General features: G+C 36.6%; 1 protein-coding gene across 2 annotated transcripts in view; it reads right to left on the bottom strand.

Moving 5' to 3' along the window:
• WDR72 (WD repeat domain 72) overlaps nucleotides 1–19,660 on the bottom strand; it is a 236,314-nt gene that overhangs the window by 204,081 nt on the left and 12,573 nt on the right. For both annotated transcript variants that reach the window (XM_015142281.3, XM_077938706.1), the window contains exon 2: nucleotides 3,529–3,693. In XM_015142281.3, the coding sequence (XP_014997767.3) occupies nucleotides 3,529–3,681 (153 nt within the window). In that variant the 5' untranslated portion in view covers nucleotides 3,682–3,693. The remainder of the gene's footprint in view (nucleotides 1–3,528; nucleotides 3,694–19,660) is intronic.

Here is a 19,660-nt window from a genome sequence, read left to right on the forward strand (position 1 = left end):
TGTTAGCTCTATCTAGTGAAAAAAACATAACAAAACTTATAAACCCTTCAACCTGTGGGATTCCATGCCGGACCCATCCTGTCCTTTCCAGATGAGCCTGTCACCTCTAATTCACTATGTATGCTCCAGGTCTACTCAACTACTTTTACCAGTTCCCTTAAGGCAAAATGTTCATGTCTTTCACACGCACTTGTCATTCCCTGTGTCTGCAAACTCACCTTCAATTCCTGTGCATTCTTTAGAACTCAGCTCAAGCATCACTCTCAGAAAGGCTTTCCATTCAAAACCATAACAAGATACCACTTCACACCCATTAGAATGGCTATTACAAAAAAGAAAAAAGTAACTAGCACTGGTGAGGATACAGGGAAACTGGTTGCTCTGTGCACTGCAGGAGGGAATGCAAAGTGTGCAGCCACCCTAGGAGTGCCTCAAAAAATTTACAATAGAATTACCACCCCATAAGTATGTACAATTATGTGTCAATTAAAAATAATTTCAAAAATAGAATTACTATATGAACCAGGAATTCCACTTCTCAGTATGTACCCAAAAGAGTTGAAAGCAAGGATACAGCTACATGTGCACCCATGTATATAGCAGCATCATTCACAATAGCCAAAAGGTAGAAGCAACCCATGTATGTATCTGTAGATGAACAGATAAAGAAAATGTGGTATATACATACAGTGGAATATTATTCAAACTTAAAAAGAAAGGAAATACTGTCATATGCTCCAGCATGAATGAACCTTGAAGACATTACACTAAATAAAATAAGCCAATCACAAACAGACAAATACTGTATGATTCCACTTACAGGAGGTATGTAGAATAGTCAAATTCATAGAGATGGAAAGTGTCTCAGTGCCTTACAACTTCCTATTTACAAATCTGTCTCCCGCACTGGACTCTGAGAAACTTGGATGAGGATTTGTGCCTAGAACAAAAAGTACCTGTGTAGTTTGCCTAAAGACAGCGCAAATAAGTGTCCCTGGTTTGTTTTTCCATTTTGCATGGTGGCAAGCGAGTGTTTAAGACCACAAAACTTGATGTATTCTCTTACCTATGTACTTTTGGAGGGGGAAAGAACTTTCCAAATTTAATATGAAGAGAAAATAAATGGCTCCCTGTTCACTTTACAACATCCCATGCCTGAGTTCCTTCTCTTCTTCCTACCATCCTCTCCCTGAGATGCTGCCCTACAGTGACTCAATCACCCATATAGTTATGTCCTTTTTTACAGTCTCTTGTGTCCTCAAGGACTCCTTTTTTTCTACCCCTACCCAAATCATTCCTTTATATACACATTTTTTAAACAAAAATAAAATTAAACCACTAATCATTAACCCATTAATCTACTCACTTGACCACCTTATGGATAACAAGAGGATTTGTTGAGAACTAAAAAATGCCCTTGATTTTTTTCAGTCTGGAGTTTTTCCCACTAATAGTTGATCAGTTGCAAAGTGGGGGCAAGATTCATGGGAAAATAAGAAATGCTGTTTATTCAATCTGGCTCTATGGTTAGCCATAGAAAATGTTCAGGAGAATTTTCACATGGAGTATCTCACATTCATACTAATCAATAACTTCTTTGTGTAATTAACTTTTACACAATGTCCTCACAGTGAATTTCAAAAACACAAAGTTGATCTCATCCCCAACTTAGATCTCCTCAATAGCTCTCGAGAATTCAATATAAATTCCTTCACTTGTCATCTAAACTTCTCCAGGTCGAGGTCCCTGTCTTCCTCTCTGGATTTACCTCTCTTTGATCCTTTTTCACACCTAGGTTAAGGCAACAGACAGCTCCTCCCTTTCCTCCAAGCACAGACAGTCTCCTTAATGTAGAATAACTTTGCTTCTTCCACTCTCACCAATCTAATTCCTATTCCCAGCCCATATCTCTATCCCTGGATTTCTCTGTATCAGCACTCTTGGCATTTGGAATGGAAAAATTATTTATTGTGAGGAGTTGTCACGTGCACTATATGACGTTTGTAGTATCTCCGGCTCCACCCACTACATGCCATCAGTATCTCTCGTCCTTCAATAGTTACAACCAAAATGTGTGTAGATAGTAACAGATGTCTCTTGGGAGGAAAACTGCCCCCCATAAGCACCACTACTCTGAATCCAAGCAGAGGACTTGCTCCTAGGAGATGCATGGCATAACTTCTCCACTGAATATGGAGTGCAGACCATTCCCTACTTACAGTACCTTATATCATAACTGTGCCACAGTAGCCCATTTTTTTCTGTACTGCATTGTAACTTCTTGGGCAGTCAGCACCAGGTCTTATCATTCACATTTGAACTTACGAATGAGTACCCACCATACCACACAATTTACACCATGCAAACAACAAATGTATGCTAAACAAATGTTGAATAAATATTAGCAATGCCTTTATAAATATGAAGATGCTAGAATTCCAGATTTCTTAAGATTATAGTAAACCTACATATTATAACACAACTATTCCACCCAGAAAATAATACATTTAAACATTGAAAATAAGTAAGACATTTTAGTCACTTAGAAGTCGGAGTTTAAACTATAATAGAAAATTAATGTTTTAATTTTCAAAGGGGGCCACTATTTTTAAAGCACAACTGTTGCAATAATACCCATCCTTCCTTCAAGAACGTTCATTAACATTGAGCTGAGCTGGTCTGCTATGCAGTTCTTGGCAGTCCTGTAGTAGAACTGTTCAGTGATGGGAGATGTTAATTAATTACACTATAAAATAGAATTACAATTAATTGTTAATTTAGGTTTTAAAGTGACAAACTTTAAAGGCTAAAAATAGTCTTTGATCTTTAAAAGGCTTCTTAATGAGGGCAGTATACTTTAACTACATCATTAGTTTAAATGTTCAAATTGGGTCTAGAGACTGCTAGAGTTAAGCAAATATCTATTCCGATATGTTAAATGTTTATGACTTGAGACAGGGACAATTAATTGCTAATCAATGGGCCAAATCCTAGGTGAGGTCAGGTTCTGAAATAGAAGGATGACAATAGTAAATTGGATTTAGAGCATTTTGATGTGATCTGTAAAAATCACAGGCAGGCAGAGACTAAAAGAATAGCAAGCAGGCCAAACCAGTAGAAACACCCAGATAATTAAGATATTACTCATTTAGTTAATCGTGGCTTTCAAGGGTGCCCTTTGTTTAGATTAATGAGCCATAATTTTTAGAATTATACTTACATGCCTGTAGTTCAGTTACTTAAACATATAATTCAGGATATAAAATAGTAAAACTCAGCATAGCTTAAAGAATGATAACACTTAGCTGGTAGCTAAGATTAGCAATATTCATAATATAATTTTCAAACATGAGCTTGATCAACCATATACTTTATTTTCTCAAAATTCAGAAGTAAAATCAATTTATTACTTTAATAAGCATCTTTTTAACAATCACGCAAACCTTCCACTGTCATTGCAGACAGAAAATGCAAGCTGTGCCTATTTTGTGAGTGGTGTCTGTTTCAGTATCAGTAGCTTTCACTAACCTTTAGTTCATGTGAGAGATTCCACAGACAGAGCTGACCCTCTTGACTTCCAGTGACAATTGTTCGCTGGTCATCAGTGATCATGATGGCAGTGATGCTGTGGGGAGGGGCCTTCTGTCCCCAGAGTGCCACTGCCTGCAGGGAAGTCCTCATTTTGGGTGAATCCTGAAAATACAAAGAAGGAAAGAAGCATATATGGTCACCTTTTTGAAATTTGAGGAAACTGATAATATTACAAAGTGGATTTATGATGACCCAAACTTCAACGACGTGTTCTCCCAGGGCTATGGAAAAGGGTGCTTCCCCATCAGTTAGAAGAGAAAGTAGTCATCAGACACTGAAATTACCATGCATGATGCTAATTCATCAAACAAGAATGAATTATCTTCTAATTCCTTATTATTGATGAAGAGAAAGAAAGGAATAGTCTATTCACTTCACACCCAGCTCTTCCTATGGCTACATCTAACTTGCTACAAAGTCCTGCTGGGTCTCTCAAGCAGCATACAGCTGTCTACAGGGCATAATTTGAAGCCAGCTTTGCAAGCTCTCTCTCCCTAGAAATGTTACCTCATCTAGGTAATAAATACCTGAAATTGGTGAATTTGCTATTAAAAAAATAAATCTTTTCCATAAAAACAGTGTTTCCTAGTCTTCAAAGATTCATGTATGACTGTCATGATTTCTGCCATATTCTATTTTAGTAACAATTTTTATTTTACCTATTTTTATATTTGGTATCTTCCTAAACAATAATCTTTATGAAATGACTACATTCATATGTTACTTGCAAGGGTTAAAATGAATACGTAAGGATAAATAAACATTGCCTATGACCACCCAAAGTATCACTCAGTGATGTGTGCATTACATTTTGTGAAACACTGAGTTAAATATTCTTCCCAAATGGTCATTCCTTCCTGAAACACAAACAATTTTGGGAGGCAATTTAGCATTATATATTTAATCCCATTAAAAATATCAAAAAGAGAGAAGAAAAGGGCCAAGCATACTTCCCATATTGCTTTGAGAAAGTCAAGAAAATGACAGCCTTCTGTCCTACAGGATTTCTGTTGCTAAACCACCAAAAGGGTAAATACCAATATAAATGTTTAAAACTTATGATACACGTTATTTCTAATGTTCAATTATATATGTCTACACACACAAATATACATAAACATGGGTGTGCACTGACACTATGAACCCAAATTTTCCTTGTAGTTCCATTGTCTGGAATTCAGTATCTAGTTCCCCATTTTCACTTCTTAGGTCAATATGTTAGTCTATCTAGTCTATGATACACTTGCATTATTCTAACTGCCATATCCAAGCACCACGAAGCCAAAGTTTCTATAGGAAACGTTCTGAGCATTGTAATTCTGAATGCCAGGATTATACATATTAATCATACTACAAAGCTAACCAGAGAGTTCTGATTTCAATAATATTGTAACCAGAACATGGACCTTCTTCTGCTTCAAACACAGAGAAAAATGCATTATACCTATTTTTAAGTTGCTGCTTCATGACCAAGCTTATAAATAAGTCTAGAAAATCCCAAGCAGTGAAAAACTAAGAGAAACCTGAAAACCGATACAATAAGTATTGGAACTAAATTAGTGTGTGGCTTTTTTGGCTAGGAGTTTGCAATGTTAATCCCTATGTAAGGATAGGAAGCAAAGCTCTCAGAAGTGGCCTTGCTCGATGAAAGGGGAACAGAAAAACTACCCCAGGAAGATAAGAAAGCATATTTCCAAATCTCCCAAGAAAAATCTGTCAAGCCTGAAGTACAAATGGGTTGGGAGTGAAAAAAAAAAAAAAAAAGTATTACAGATAATTCTAGAAAGGATTTCTTCACATGGGGATTCTGGAATTATATATAATACTTGTATGAATAATTATACATACAAAATTGTTTCCAGTTCAATGATACTATTGGGAGGCTTGTGAGAAACACTACAGACCTATTTGAATATCTAAATTTTTTTCAAAGACCATGGCAAGTGTTAATGGCTAGGCGCAGTGTTTCAGGCCTGTAATCACAGCACTTTGGGAAGCCGAGGTGAGTGGAGCACTTGAGCCCAGGAGCTCGGGACCAGCCTGACCAACATGGTAAAACTCCCTCTCTACTAAAAATACAAAAATTAGCCAGGCGTGGTGGCGCACACTGGTAATCCCACCTTGGGAGGCTGAGGTGGGGAAATCGCTTGAACCCAGGAGGTGGAGGTTGCAGTGAGCTGAAATTGTGCCACTGCACTCTAGCCTGGGCTACAGAGTAAGACAGGGGAAAAAAAAAAATGACAAGTATTAAGAAGACTATACAGCAACCGGAACTCAGACACTGATGGTGGGAATGTACAATGAAAAACAGTTTGGCTGAAAGAGGTCAGTGATTGCTCAGGGAAAGAAAGAACAGAGAAGAGTGAGATTACAATGGGGAGTAAGAAAACTTTTGAAGGTGGTAGATAAGTTCATTAATTTAATTATGGTAAAGGTTTCATGAGTGTATACATATATCAAAACTTAATCAAATTTTATACTTTAAATGCATTTATGTATACACACAAATATTGTGTGTGTCAATTATACTTCAATAAAGTTGTTTAATGTTTTACTTAAGGCATTCTGAAAGACACTCTCACTATCAAGAGTGAATGGGATTTCTGTAAAACAAGTGGCCCCAGTAACAAATAATCTTACAATAAAAAATTACAAAACATTCAAGATAAACCATGAGCAAACAGAAAGATTAGTACCCCAGGAACTAATAATAAGTGAACAATCTAAAACATATTTCAAAACAAGAACAAATGTAATAAATTATTATAAATCAATAAACAGACAAACAGATGAAATTAAAAACCCAAAGAAAAAAAGCCTACAAAAAGGTAGACTTTTAAAAGAAACAAATATTACTTCTAGAAACAAAACATAATCGTTAAAATACAACAAATCTCAAAAGGACAAGTCAGAATAGGCTCAAGTGAAGGGAGAATAATTAACTTCAATACAATGTTCAGGAAATGTCCCAGAATACAGCAAGAAGTCATTACAAAAAAACCTGAAAATGTTGAGTAAAAAGAATTCAGAAACATTAAGACTAATCAGAGATGTTAAGAGATATAAATGCTAAGTGAAAAGACCCAATATTTATCTAATATAAGCTCCCAAAATGATAGAACCTTTTCCCTTCTTTGCTAATTCACTCCTAAAGCCATCGAGTATTAACAGAACAGAGCAAGAGTGGAGTGTTGGAGTTCAAATAGTATGAGGAGGGTGTCAGGATAGGAAGACAGTGGAGTCAGAGCCCAGGGATGGTGAGTGAGGTGTCCAAATGTGGGGGCAGCCGCATGTGAGGGGCAACCGCATGTGAGTTGCAGCCCCTAAGCAGGGTGAAGAGGAATAATGTATACAGGGCTGTATGGCACTGGGTATTGGAGCAGGAACAAGTGAGAAACGAGCTCACATAATGAGGTTCATCAACAAGGATTGTCATGAGTCTAACAGGGGTGAGGACAGTGAAGGAAGTGGCCCTGCTGTGAGGAGCCAGAGCCTGGGCAGGGTAAAGAGGACATCCATTTACAGTCATGGTCTGGCACAAAGTGTTGAAGCCCAAGGAGGATAGGAAGGCATGCAAGCACACTGGGTGATGTTCAGCATCCTGAGAACACTGGTAGGATCAGAAAGGTTATTGCCTGAAAGTGTAATCAGACATAGTAAAGGAATACAGGGGTAAGCAGGATATTCACACATTAGGCAGTTGACAGGTCCATAAGGAGTGTTAAAGCCGTAAAATGATGAGGAGGGCATCCACACAGGGGACAGGGCAGCACATTTACAGGAAATTGGTTACATAACAGACTGATCAAATAATTACTATATTGCTCATTTATAACAAGAACCAGATTTCTTACCGTTAGAAAAAAAAGTTAGAAATATGGAAAGGAAAACACTTGAATGATCCCTATGATACTGGAGTCGAATTAGAGGAATTGGTGTAAAATAAAGGTAGATGTAAAACACACACACACACACACACGCAGACTTGCCATCTCTGTTGGCTGGAGTCCTGGGAGAAGCAACACTCCAATAGCAATGAGCTTACGTAGCATCTCTAAATACTATTCTCCACTAAAAAGGAATCAGGTTTTATTGGGAAACTGGTTGATTCCAGGCCTGGAGCAGGGAAACACAAGATGATACTGGACTAAATTGCTGTTAAAACAAGGTAGTGCTCAAAGAGTGAGGATATACCAAAGGAACGTAGAAGTCTGCTTGAAGGAGCTCCCACCGGCCAAACCATGGACAATTTGAGCATCAAAATCAATAATGCTAGCAACAGAATGAATGAATACATGGATTAAACTTACTAGTTAAAAGACAAAAATTCTCAATTAGAATATGTCCCACTATATCTTACTTACAAAAGATTCCTAAAATATTAACACAGAAAGGTTGAAAATAAACAGGTGAATACGAATGTACCAGGCAAATGGTAATAAAACAAAACTGATGTAATATTGGACAAAATGGGCTTTAAAGCAAAACCACTGTTGGGGGGGGGGGTGATCACTATATAGTGATTAAATAAGTCATTCACCAGAAAAGGATAACAGTCTCTAGATACTCAACAGCAGAGTCTCAAAATACGTAAAATACAATATTGCATAATTACGAAGAAAAGTTGATAAATTATGACAGAGAGAGATTTTACATGTCTCAATCAGTAATAAATAGATCAAGCAGACAAAAAAAATTAAGGATATTAAATACTTGAACCACATAATTTGTATTAGTAACATCATGAAAATGTATGGATTCCTGCAGCTACGAATTAAATAAAAATACGTTTCAATGAAACCATGCATACAACATTTATAAAACCGTGACCCTTCTGGACCACAAAACAGGTCTCAAAACATCTAAAAGGATTAATACCATTTAGGAAACATTATCTAACCACAATCAATAAAAATCTGAAATTGCTTCCTTTCCCACTCCTGCAACATACACGTAACACAAAAGTTTGAAATATTCCCTGTCTGAATGTTTGGAAACTAAAAAAAATATTCTAAATGATCCCTGGGCTACCAAGAAAACATAATATAAATCTGATGTAGTTAAGACTCAAGAGTATGAAAACTTTGTATAATACAACTTGCCAAATGTAGGTTTTGTATTAAAAAAATTACAGCCTTAAACACATACATACATACATTACTAAGAAAAAAGACAGCAAATTAATAAGTAAATAACATCCAAACTAAAATCTTATATAGAAGAAGAGCAGGGTAAATACAAAGAATGCAAAAGGAAACAAGGTAGACAAAACCATACATCACTATAAAAACAACAACAGAAAAGAAATAATCTACAAATCAAACTCAGGTTGAAAAGAGAAATAACATGAGGAAATCTATGGCAAGTTTGATAAGGAAGGCCCTAAAAACATCAAAAATAATATACAGAGAAAATGAGTATAACTCAAATATCTTAAATGAGAATATTATTAACTTGATGTTAAAAATTCGGAAAAGTAAGTGAAATAATTCTTATAGAAAATATACATCACAAACCTTTTTTTTTTTTTGAGATGGAGTCTCATTCTTGTCACCTAGGCTGAAGTGCAATGGCGCGATCTAGGCTCACTGCAACCTCCACTCCTGGGTTTAAGCAATTCTCCTGCCGCTGCCCCTGCCTCAGCCTCCCTAGTAGTGGGATTACAGGCACCCACCACCATGCCCAGCTAATTTTTTATTTTTAGTAGTGACGGTGTTTCACCTTGTTGAAGAAGCTGGTCTTGAACTCCTGACCTCAGGTGATCTGCCCTCCACGCCTCCCAAAGTGCTGGGATTACAGGCATGAGCCGCTGTACCCAGCCAGAAAACATAGATTACTAAATCTGAGTGAACATGAAATAGAAACACAAATACCTGTAACCATTAAAATGGAATAAAATATGTAAAATTATGCAATACACATTTACTTCAGCAAAAATTTCATATTAGGTGTAATCTTGGGGAATTAACAGATACATTCTTATATATGAAAGCACATAGGGCAAACCTACACAAATTCTCCTAAGTAAAATGACAGCTCATTTAACAGCTCATTTATATTAAAATCAACAGATGAGAGACAGAAGGAGAATGAAGTAAAGAAAGTAGGAACATAATGATTTTCAACTGATGTAAGCACAAAAAAGAGTGAATCAGCAAGGAGAAAGGAGATCAAAAAGTCCAGAAAACCTGCCATTAAAGCCACAGAATCTGGCAGTCCTGGACCCCTTAGTGTAAGAGCAAATTGTCCTAAATCTGTATCACTCCTGAGGGCTCCGCAGTCCTCTAGCCCGGGACAATTACTGCCTCTGATGGCACCACCTGTCTGAATAAAAGATGCTGAGATGTCCAATATACTCTAGTATAAGAAGTGGGGGAAGTAGAAACTAGCAGTTTTAACTATTTCTAAGACAAGAGTTAAATAGATAGTAAGTTTCATTGACAAGGAAAATTCACCTTTGGGGAAAAGCTCACTCTCATGAATACCAGATAAATGGGATACAAGTGAAGATTGCAAAGCAGGTAGTGAGAAGGACACACATGGGCGTGTTTTAACATTCTACTCCAAGAAATACTGCTCCTGACTTTGTATTGCTCTTTTCACCACAGCTTTTAGTATCGAGACTATGAAAATCACCATACAAAAATCATTTGACCTTCACTCTTGGCTTGGCTAATGTGTGCTTAGCCAAGAATTAAAAAGTGGTACACAAGGGAAAGCTCCTGGGTCATATTGCTCCAAAGGAAACTGGGCATTTTTTATGGTCAATGTGCACTTTGGCTCTTGTCCAAGGACTTGTGTCTTTTTTAAACTTTACCTAGGAAACTAGCCAAAGAAATTCATCTAGCCTGCTGAGTAGAACAGTAGGAGAAAGAAATTCCGAGGAACATTTGCCGGGAATTAATATATCTGTAATGATTAACACTACACTAAGGGATAAATAACTCTTGAGGTGCAGTATTTATATTCCTATTGCTCTGGGAAATTAGCTTCTCTTATTTGAATCTTTGCAACACTGTCTACAGAATAACTGGCCACCTGTATTCTGGTTTTGTATCTCCCTGAAAATTATCTGCTCTGCATTGATGTCTCCCTCAGTGAAATGATACACTTCCCCCAAGGATAGAGATCATTCCTTACATAGCATAGTGCCTATCCCATAGTACAAAATATTCTTTTCTACTGAAAAAATTGATTCAACTGATTTTGATGCTTCTTACTTCTACATTCCTTCTGAAATATGGGAATCATTTCTTAATCACTGATCTATTCCCTACAATGCCTGAAGAACAGTGCTTTGAAGATAGGGACAAAATAAATATTGGTTGAATAAATTCCTCTTTTCATTATTTTTAAGCTCTGTATACCAAAAGAGAGGGAGTGGATTAAGCGTGTAAACGTTAATCAGGCTAGACTTAAATTTGAGCCACTGTGTCCCTCTGAGCCTCAGTTTCCTCATCTATAATATGAAAATAATAATGATAGATACCTTACAGGGTTGTTGTGAGAATGAAATGAGGTCATGCACACAATGTAGAGCAGAGAGTAATATTTATAACTTACTACTCTCATTTTCATTTTGGCTCTCCTCCTTCTGGATAATCCACATGTCCAACTTTTTCACCATGACACTTTTGCTTTATTCTTATTCAAATTAAACTCACTTCAACTTCACTTTCAGTAGATCGTAAATTTTCTGAGGGCAGAGACTTCTGTCTCATTTGTCTATTGCTATAATCGCAGGGTCCAGAGCAGTTTCAGCAAAAGCTGACACTCAGTAACTATGTGCTGAATTAATGAAGGAATGAAAACATTCAATATAGTTCTAAAGACTTACGTAGGATAAAACATCCCCCATTCCAATATTTGCAAATGTTTACATACCTGTTAAAATACAAGGAATTTGGAGTTGAGGGAGGAGAAAGTAAATCAAAGCATTTCACAGGTTTAAAACCTTTATAGCCACAGGATTCCTAACACAACCAAATTAGAAAACAAAATGGACCAAGGCCAAAGCCACAAGAAATCAAATCACAACTAGAATTCATCTTGAACAATCCAGATTGCTACGTGTAGTGCAACATACCTGAAATTCAGAGACGTACTTCCAGGGCTGCTTTTGCCACTTATAACCTTTATTACCACATTGTAAATAGAGTAATTAGTAAAATTAGGTTACTATCACCTGAGCTGCCTACATTTCACTATTCTATCATCATATTACCTTGCATATTTTACTCATAAACTCCCATAGGATTTAGAGCAAGTGGCCTTGGATCATTAATGTAATCCCCCCCTCACTTATAAGAAAGCTGATGATGAGAAATGTGATCCAGATTTTTTTTTTTTTTTTTTTTTTTTTGAGAAAATGTCTTGTTCTGTCACCCAGGCCGGAGTGCAATGGCACTATCTCTGCTCACTGCAAACTCTGCCCCCTGGGTTCAAGCGATTCTCCTGCCTCAGACTCCCGAGTAGCTGTGACTACAGGCACTTGCCACCACCTGGCTAACTTTTGTATTTTTAGTACAGATGGGGTTTCACTATGTTGGCCAGCCTGGTCTCAAACTCCTGACCTCAAGTGATCTGCCAGCCTTGGCCTCCCAAAGTGCTGGGATTACAGGCGTGAGCCACCGCACCTGGCCTGATCTAGATAATTCTTAAGATCATCTCTAATTCTGAGATTCTGAGAAAGACCAAATGAACGGTACAGTAAGGAGAAAGAACTGATTAAAAGCTTGCACATATCAGAATTCACTCTTTCCAGACTCTTAATTTTTTCGCAGTAAAATTTAAAAAGTAACCCCAGAAACGTAGTGCCTTGCTATCAATAGGATAGAAAGTAAATCCATGTCTTCTGTTATCCCTAATAATTCCCTAGAAATTTCTAAGTGAAAATAAACCTCATAGGAAAAAAATCACTTTATTAAAAATTCTCTACATTAGAATCTCTGTGGTGTGGAGGAGAAAGTTACGTTCCTGACAGAAGTACACCTGTTGTGTTTCAAATAATTATGTGTCTAGACAAGTTTTAAAGAAGTCTTTGGAAAGGGATTACAAACCTCTATCATAGCCCTCAATTTATAATTATTGTATACTAAATTTGAGTACCTCAATAATATTTGGGTGTCTAAAGCAAGCTGGTAGAATTTTGTAGGATAATTTTTAAATCTGGTCTATTTAAAGGCAATTCAAAATAAATACTTCCTCTGGAGAAAAATGAGTGAACACTGAGAAAGAAACACAGCATTACTTCTTGGCCTTTTGGCTAAGCAAAAAAAGTAAGCATCATAGCCACAGATAGGGATAAAGTTAGAGCCTATAGTATAGAGGTCAAATGAATTTCTCTCATGGGGATCTCTAGTCACAGGACAAACTACAACATTGTAGTACATTACATTTTGTACGTAAATACTTGGTAAATACTAATAGATATTACTTAGTACATCTTAGTACTAAGTACATTTTGATATTGCATTTTGTAACAAATAAGCAATGTAATGAATATTTTATCATATAATCAATAAAGCTATGGAAATAATTATATAAATAACCAAACATACAGACACAAACTTCTCTTAAGTAACTCTCAAATAATTCCTACACAAATTATTGACTGCAGCCTACTCAGATACCACACTGGATTCTCAAGATGAAAGGATGAATGGACTTCAGGAAGCTCACAGCCAGTAGGTAAAAAAACAATGTAATGAATTACTTGCTAGCTATGTAGTTGAATTTATATCTATCCTACCATTTTCACATTATATATTTATATAATTTTGTCATATCTTGGTGGCATAATGAAAAAAATAATTTTAAGAAAAAATTTATTTTAGGTGTAATAACTATGAAAGTGTTATAAAGCTGATTTTATAGAGTTTAATTATATATATATAGATCATTGCAATTTATACATAACTACGAAATAAAAGCATAATACTAAATTTAAACATGTTATTTTAGTATTACATATTTAATATAGATTGAAATTTAGGTATATATCAAATAAGACCAAAACAGCATTTGTGATATATTTTGGGACTTCCTACATTTTATAGTTAATAAAGTAAAACTGTTCATGTTTATAATTTCCACATTTGTTTCTAAATAAGAGATGTTACAAATTGTTACTTGCAAATGATTTTTAGTCATTCAAAATACAGGAAGTTCGTGAATATTTTTACTTTCTAGAAAAAGCCATATCCAATGTTCCAAATCATTAGGATTTCCGGTTTTAATACTGATTTTTAAAATACTAGTGATAGCTTGATATTCCCCATAAAAAATCTTTATCAAATGAATCTTCTCTTCAGATCAAAGGAATACCTTCTTGTAGTAAATCTACAGTAACGTTTCTGTTTTCATTCTCATTGACACAAGATTTTAATAACAGAGTTCCCTGTGCTCCTTTCTATAACCAACACTCTATTGCAATATAAATTAACTAAATCAGGGCCTCCCACCAGCATGCCATGGTACATAATGAGCTATGAAGAGTTTATAGTGGTGAGAGGAACTGAAACTTTCCACCTGGGGTATACAAAAATAATCATTTTCTATGTTTATGCTTTGATATGAGGAAGGATGGGAAGCATTGAATTAAGTAAAACTTGCCTAGAAATATAAATAATTTAAAGTCATAGAGGGTTCAAACCATTATAGAGTTCACAAAACCCTATCCACATTTAAGAAATAAACCTCCTGGTGATGGAGTCCTGCTGATAGCCACTGACTGCTGCACACTCACAGGATGACCTGCCAGCTCCCAAACTGTTCTGTTTTAACGTGAAAATTTCTTTAAATCATGTATTTTAAAACAGAAATAGAAATAGGCTACCTACTCTAGCAACGTTAACTTCCCAATCACCTCCTAAACCGTAGGGCCTCTCAAATCACCACTGTGGGGACACTTTGCAAAACTGTAAATTACAGCTGGAAAAAGGTGGGTATGTCTTTTCACTGTTTGATCCCTAGTCCCTGGCACACTGCCTACCACATAGGTGACATTCAGTAAATATTTCTTATATGATGTGTTTGACCTGGAGACTGAAGCAAGAGTTCACTAGAAATAGGAAGAGGCGTGAAGAATGTAATGCTGAACTCTTATTTTGCTGATGAGGAAGTGGAGAAAAGGTGGTGTGACCTTCCTAGGATCACAGCATAGTGTTGCTCTGGGAGAGGTATATTCTGGGGAACGTAACCACCCTAGTTCCTCTCTTCGTGTTCTAACAAAATACACAGAAATACAAGGTTTCTGACTCTGGGTTCCTCATTGGGTTGTATCCAGCATACCACTATTTCTATTATTTTAATTCAAAATATACTTTATTGTAAAGAAAAAAAGCAAGAAAATGTTAATAGAATGAGTCAGATAAATTTTTGCCTTCCTTTCCCACACCTTAGAAACTTGAAATATTCTTTGAGCCTCAGTTTTCTTATCTATAAAATGGAAAAAAAAATAACTACCTTGGAGAACTGATGGGAGTATAGGTGACTCTGTGTAGATAGCTTTTATCACTATTCCTTGTTCATAATCAGCACTCAGCATATGGAATGAATTGACTGGATGAGGCAATGAATCACTATAATTTTGTACTGTGGACAGAAATTATGACTATCACTTTCTAGAAATACCTTTGAGAGTGTGAGATTTCCTTCCTTTACTTTTACAGTAAAGACACTACAATTTCTTTTCTTGAAAATACAGTGGCTATATGCTGGAATATTTGGCTATGAAAATACACAATTTGTTATTATTACTTCTAAACTCTACGATGATCAATGACTTCAAGCAAAATTAGGGTTGCCAGATTTAGCAAATAAAGATACAAAATGCCTAGTAAAATTTGAATTTCAGATGAACAACAAATAATTTTTGTACAGCATATACTATGTAATATTTGGGACATGGTCACACTAAAAATATTGTTTATTGTATGAGACATGCTTATAAGAAAATATGTGCTGTTCATCTGAAATTCAAATATAACTGGGACCTGTAGGCATAATAGGGTCTCTGGTATCTCTAAGCTGAAGACAAAAGGGAGCCTTGTAAATCACAATCACTGTTCCTTCCTTCCATAGATGAGTAAATGAAGGCCCAGAGAAGTTGGTTAGTTGGCCACAGTAACCAAAGAAATGAGTGGCTGAGACAGAAATTGAACCAGGTCTACCAACAGCCCACCTGGAACTTGCTCCTTGCACATGATTGCAAAGATGCCCCTGTCTTTTTTTTTTTTTTTTTTTTTTTTTTGAGACGGAGTCTCGCTGTGTCGCCCAGGCTGGAGTGCAGTGGCGCAATCTCGGCTCACTGCAAGCTCCGCCTCCCGGGTTCACGCCATTCTCCTGCCTCAGCCTCCTGAGTAGCTGGGACTACAGGCGCCCGCCACCGCGCCCGGCTAATTTTTTGTATTTTTAGTAGAGACGGGGTTTCACCGTGGTCTCGATCTCCTGACCTTGTGATCCGCCCGCCTCGGCCTCCCAAAGTGCTGGGATTACAGGCTTGAGCCACCGCGCCCGGCCTCCCCTGTCTTGACCATCAGAAATTCTTAGGGATTTGCAATGTGAAATTCCTTTGATATTTCGGTTGTTCTTAAAAAAAAAAAAAGTCAAACAAAACAAGAGTAATAAACCTCTTATTCATCCAGGCTCCAACATGGCCTTCGTAGCCTTTAAAAGCTAAACGGACACTTCCTGATCCTCTCTCCATAAATACAATACCTGGCAAGAATAAGGAACAACAACACGCCATCACAGCTCCCGTCCTCCAGCCCACCTTCATCTTCTTCCCCGTAACAATTTGTGTTTATCTTTCTGACTTGTCTGAGGGTAGCAGAATAATGAGTATGATGCAAATGTGGTTTTGTGGGTGGTGTCTACTGGACACTGGAATTGTTTACCCTTGTCATAAATAGCTGTCTTCAGGGACACACCCAGACACTGAGTCTGTTTTACCAACCTCACAAACACAGACAAATCTCAAACCCCTGGACTGAGGACAGCCCACTAGAAACACAAGGATAAAGTCCCTGGTTACAATGCATGCATTTTAACAATAACATCCTAACCAGAATAAACACTAAGAGGAAAGTAAATATAGTAGAGCAGTGAATAAGATGAGCTTTGAGATAAAATCGGCCTGGGTTTGAATCTCGGATCTGCCGAGATTACAGTTATGTGACCTCTGTGAATTCCATCTCTTAAGTGGAGAAGAATCGCACCTACTTTCTTCAAAACTCATAGGCACTGTGAGGGACAAAGATGAATTACGTAAAGATTTTTTTTTTCCAGAAAACATACCTTGGTCTTCTTTAGCCCAGGAGGGAGTTTTGCTTTTAAATTTTGAGTTTAGGTGGAGATAAAAAGAGCTTTGGTGTGAAAATTGTACACTCAATTTGGAATTGTGCACTTTAAAAGTAGGCAGTTTATTAAATGCATTATAAATTTACCCTAATAAGCTTGATAAAACAAATGAATAGATTGGAGAGAAGAGTAAGATGGTTTGGCCAGTGTCACACAGCTAGCTAGTAATTGGAAACAGCTTGGGAGAGGGCAAAGTTGAGCTTTATGAAGGAAAAAGGAACTCAAGGAAACTGAAGAAAGCCGGAGAAAGTAACTGGGTGTTCAGGTAGGCCAGAATGAGATCTACTTTAACCACAGCAGACTATGAAGCAAGCAGGCTCTGCAATCCACAGAGCCTAACTTCAGTCCATGAGAACATGCCAGTCCAAGCTGGCATGGGTCTCAGCAGAAGCCCTGTCCACCCAAAATCTATTTGAAAATGCCCCTGAAGCCGAAGTTATTATTTTATCAACAGATTGTAATTAGATCACTCCTTAGAAAAGGTAAAAAAAAAAAAAATTCCACGAGGTCAAAGAGTGTCCAAGGCATATTTAAATAACACATAACATTCTGTCTGGTCAACCCACTAGAACATGACTATTTCAGAATTAACTCCTAACCAACATCAACGCTAAGCTCCTACAAAAATGTTGTCACTGAGTAATTAACTGCTACTTAGTGAACTCTAGAAAATAACGTGTTTTAGATAGAGAATACCTTAGCAGGTAAAGTCAAAGCTGAAACAGCCCACAGATCAAAGGAGGAATTAAACAGATGTGCAAATTAATCTCTGAATTCCAAACACTCATGACCTGGAATATGTATAAAGCAAAACAGCCAAGAAATCACATCTCTTTCACTACGTGGATGAGGTTTCCATCACAGTTCACAGCTCTTCCAGACTTATGAGTTGAAGATTTTCAGAGTATTACCTTCAGACTTCATCTCCTCTCTCAATAAGCTGTAGTGCAACAGAGCTGACACATTCAAAGAAAGGCCAAGTGTGTCTACTTCTAGTCATTGTCAAGGAGATGAGCATTAGATGTGGTAAGAGAAATATGAGAGAACAATTCAATTCTTTCTGGGTGGTAACTTCATTTTATTTATATTCAATTAGTGAACAAACAAACTCAAGAAACTACAATCCCCTTGTCTAAAGCTCAAAGTTCAGGCTTTAAGAAGGGGATATGTATTTAGCTTACACCACATTTAACCCTCTATTTACAGTGAAAGTCATTTCTTTTTTACTTAGATGTGGCTAACAAAAACAAAAAATACCATTGTCCTAGACCATTCTTAATTAAATTCAACAAATATGTATTGAGAACTAAATATAGCCATGTGGTGAGTTGGGCTGCAGAGAACACAAAGAACAGAAAAACACCATCCCTGTCCTCAAAGTATCTACCAGGGAGTCATCTTTTGATTAATTTTAACTAAGTATTCATGCTACTAGACAAAACAATTGTTTTGTGTGTGTATAAATTCTGCAAACCTATTTCTGGTCTTGAGTCATGTTTTTCTTTCCCATATCCAAAAACAATCTGGAAAACTGTTTGCCTAATATCTCTCTTTAAATTAACTTGCCTTATGTATTAATTAAACTTAGGTAAGAAGAAATTAAGCTACATAAGTATATATTTTTTGGAATCATCTTAATCATAAGTGTCCATAAAATCGTGAGGTTTAATGTACAGGTTATATTTTTCAAAACACACATTAAAAGAAATACTTATCTATTAACATAAATACTTGGTATTTAAATAAAATCACATTGGGAAACTTGGCTTTCATCCTCTGTCATAGTCAAATCCTTTCCTCTACCTTTCAAAACTCCACCCTAACAGGTAATTCCTCATATCCCAGCACTCTTAGTTGATGATCCTTTCTTTCAATTAACCAAGAAAATCAAGTCTCTCACACATGAGCTTCCTCATTACTTCAACATTCCATCACTTTATCTTATTTTTAAGATTATTTTCTTCTGAGATATTCATACTAGTCTCTTCTGATAACACTTTTACCTTTATTCCAGATTTCATCTTCTGTCAACTCAATTACTTCCTTTATTAACACTTATTTATTTTGACTTCAACTGATTTCTCTTCTTTGGTCCCTTTGCCTTTGTTTACATATATTTAGTTTAAAAATATTCATTATCTGCTACATGTCAGAGACTGTGCAAGGATTCTAGGGATGTGGACAAGAGAGACAAAGAAAGTCACAAACCTCAAGGAGTTTACTGGTGTCTAAGGAGGCAGGCCTGCCCTAAGTCATCCCACAGTGTGATAGGTGCTGTGTTAATGTATATGCAAGAGTGTCCAGGGAGGGAACACAATTAGAGCTTGAAGTCAAAATTGGGAAGGATTTCCCCCAGGGGAGGGAATAAAACTTCATTTTATTATACTTCTCAGATAACTGTGTGTTTTTTACAAATTCAAGGTTTGTGGCCACCCTGCCTCAAGCAAATCTATAGGCGCCATTTTTTCCAACAGCACGTGCTCACTTCATGTCTCTGCGTCACATTTTGGTAATTCTCATAATATTTCAAACTTTGTCATTTTTATTATATCTGTTGTGGTGGTCTGTGATCATAAATATCACCACTGTAATTGTTTTGGGGTGCCACAAATTATACCCATATAAGATGATAAACTTAATTGGTAAATTAAACTTTTGTTCTGACTGTTCCACCAACTGGCCATTCCCCTATCTCTCTCTCTCTCCT

This window comes from Macaca mulatta, chromosome 7 (genome assembly GCF_049350105.2).
Source record: "Macaca mulatta isolate MMU2019108-1 chromosome 7, T2T-MMU8v2.0, whole genome shotgun sequence".
NCBI lineage: Eukaryota > Metazoa > Chordata > Mammalia > Primates > Cercopithecidae > Macaca > Macaca mulatta.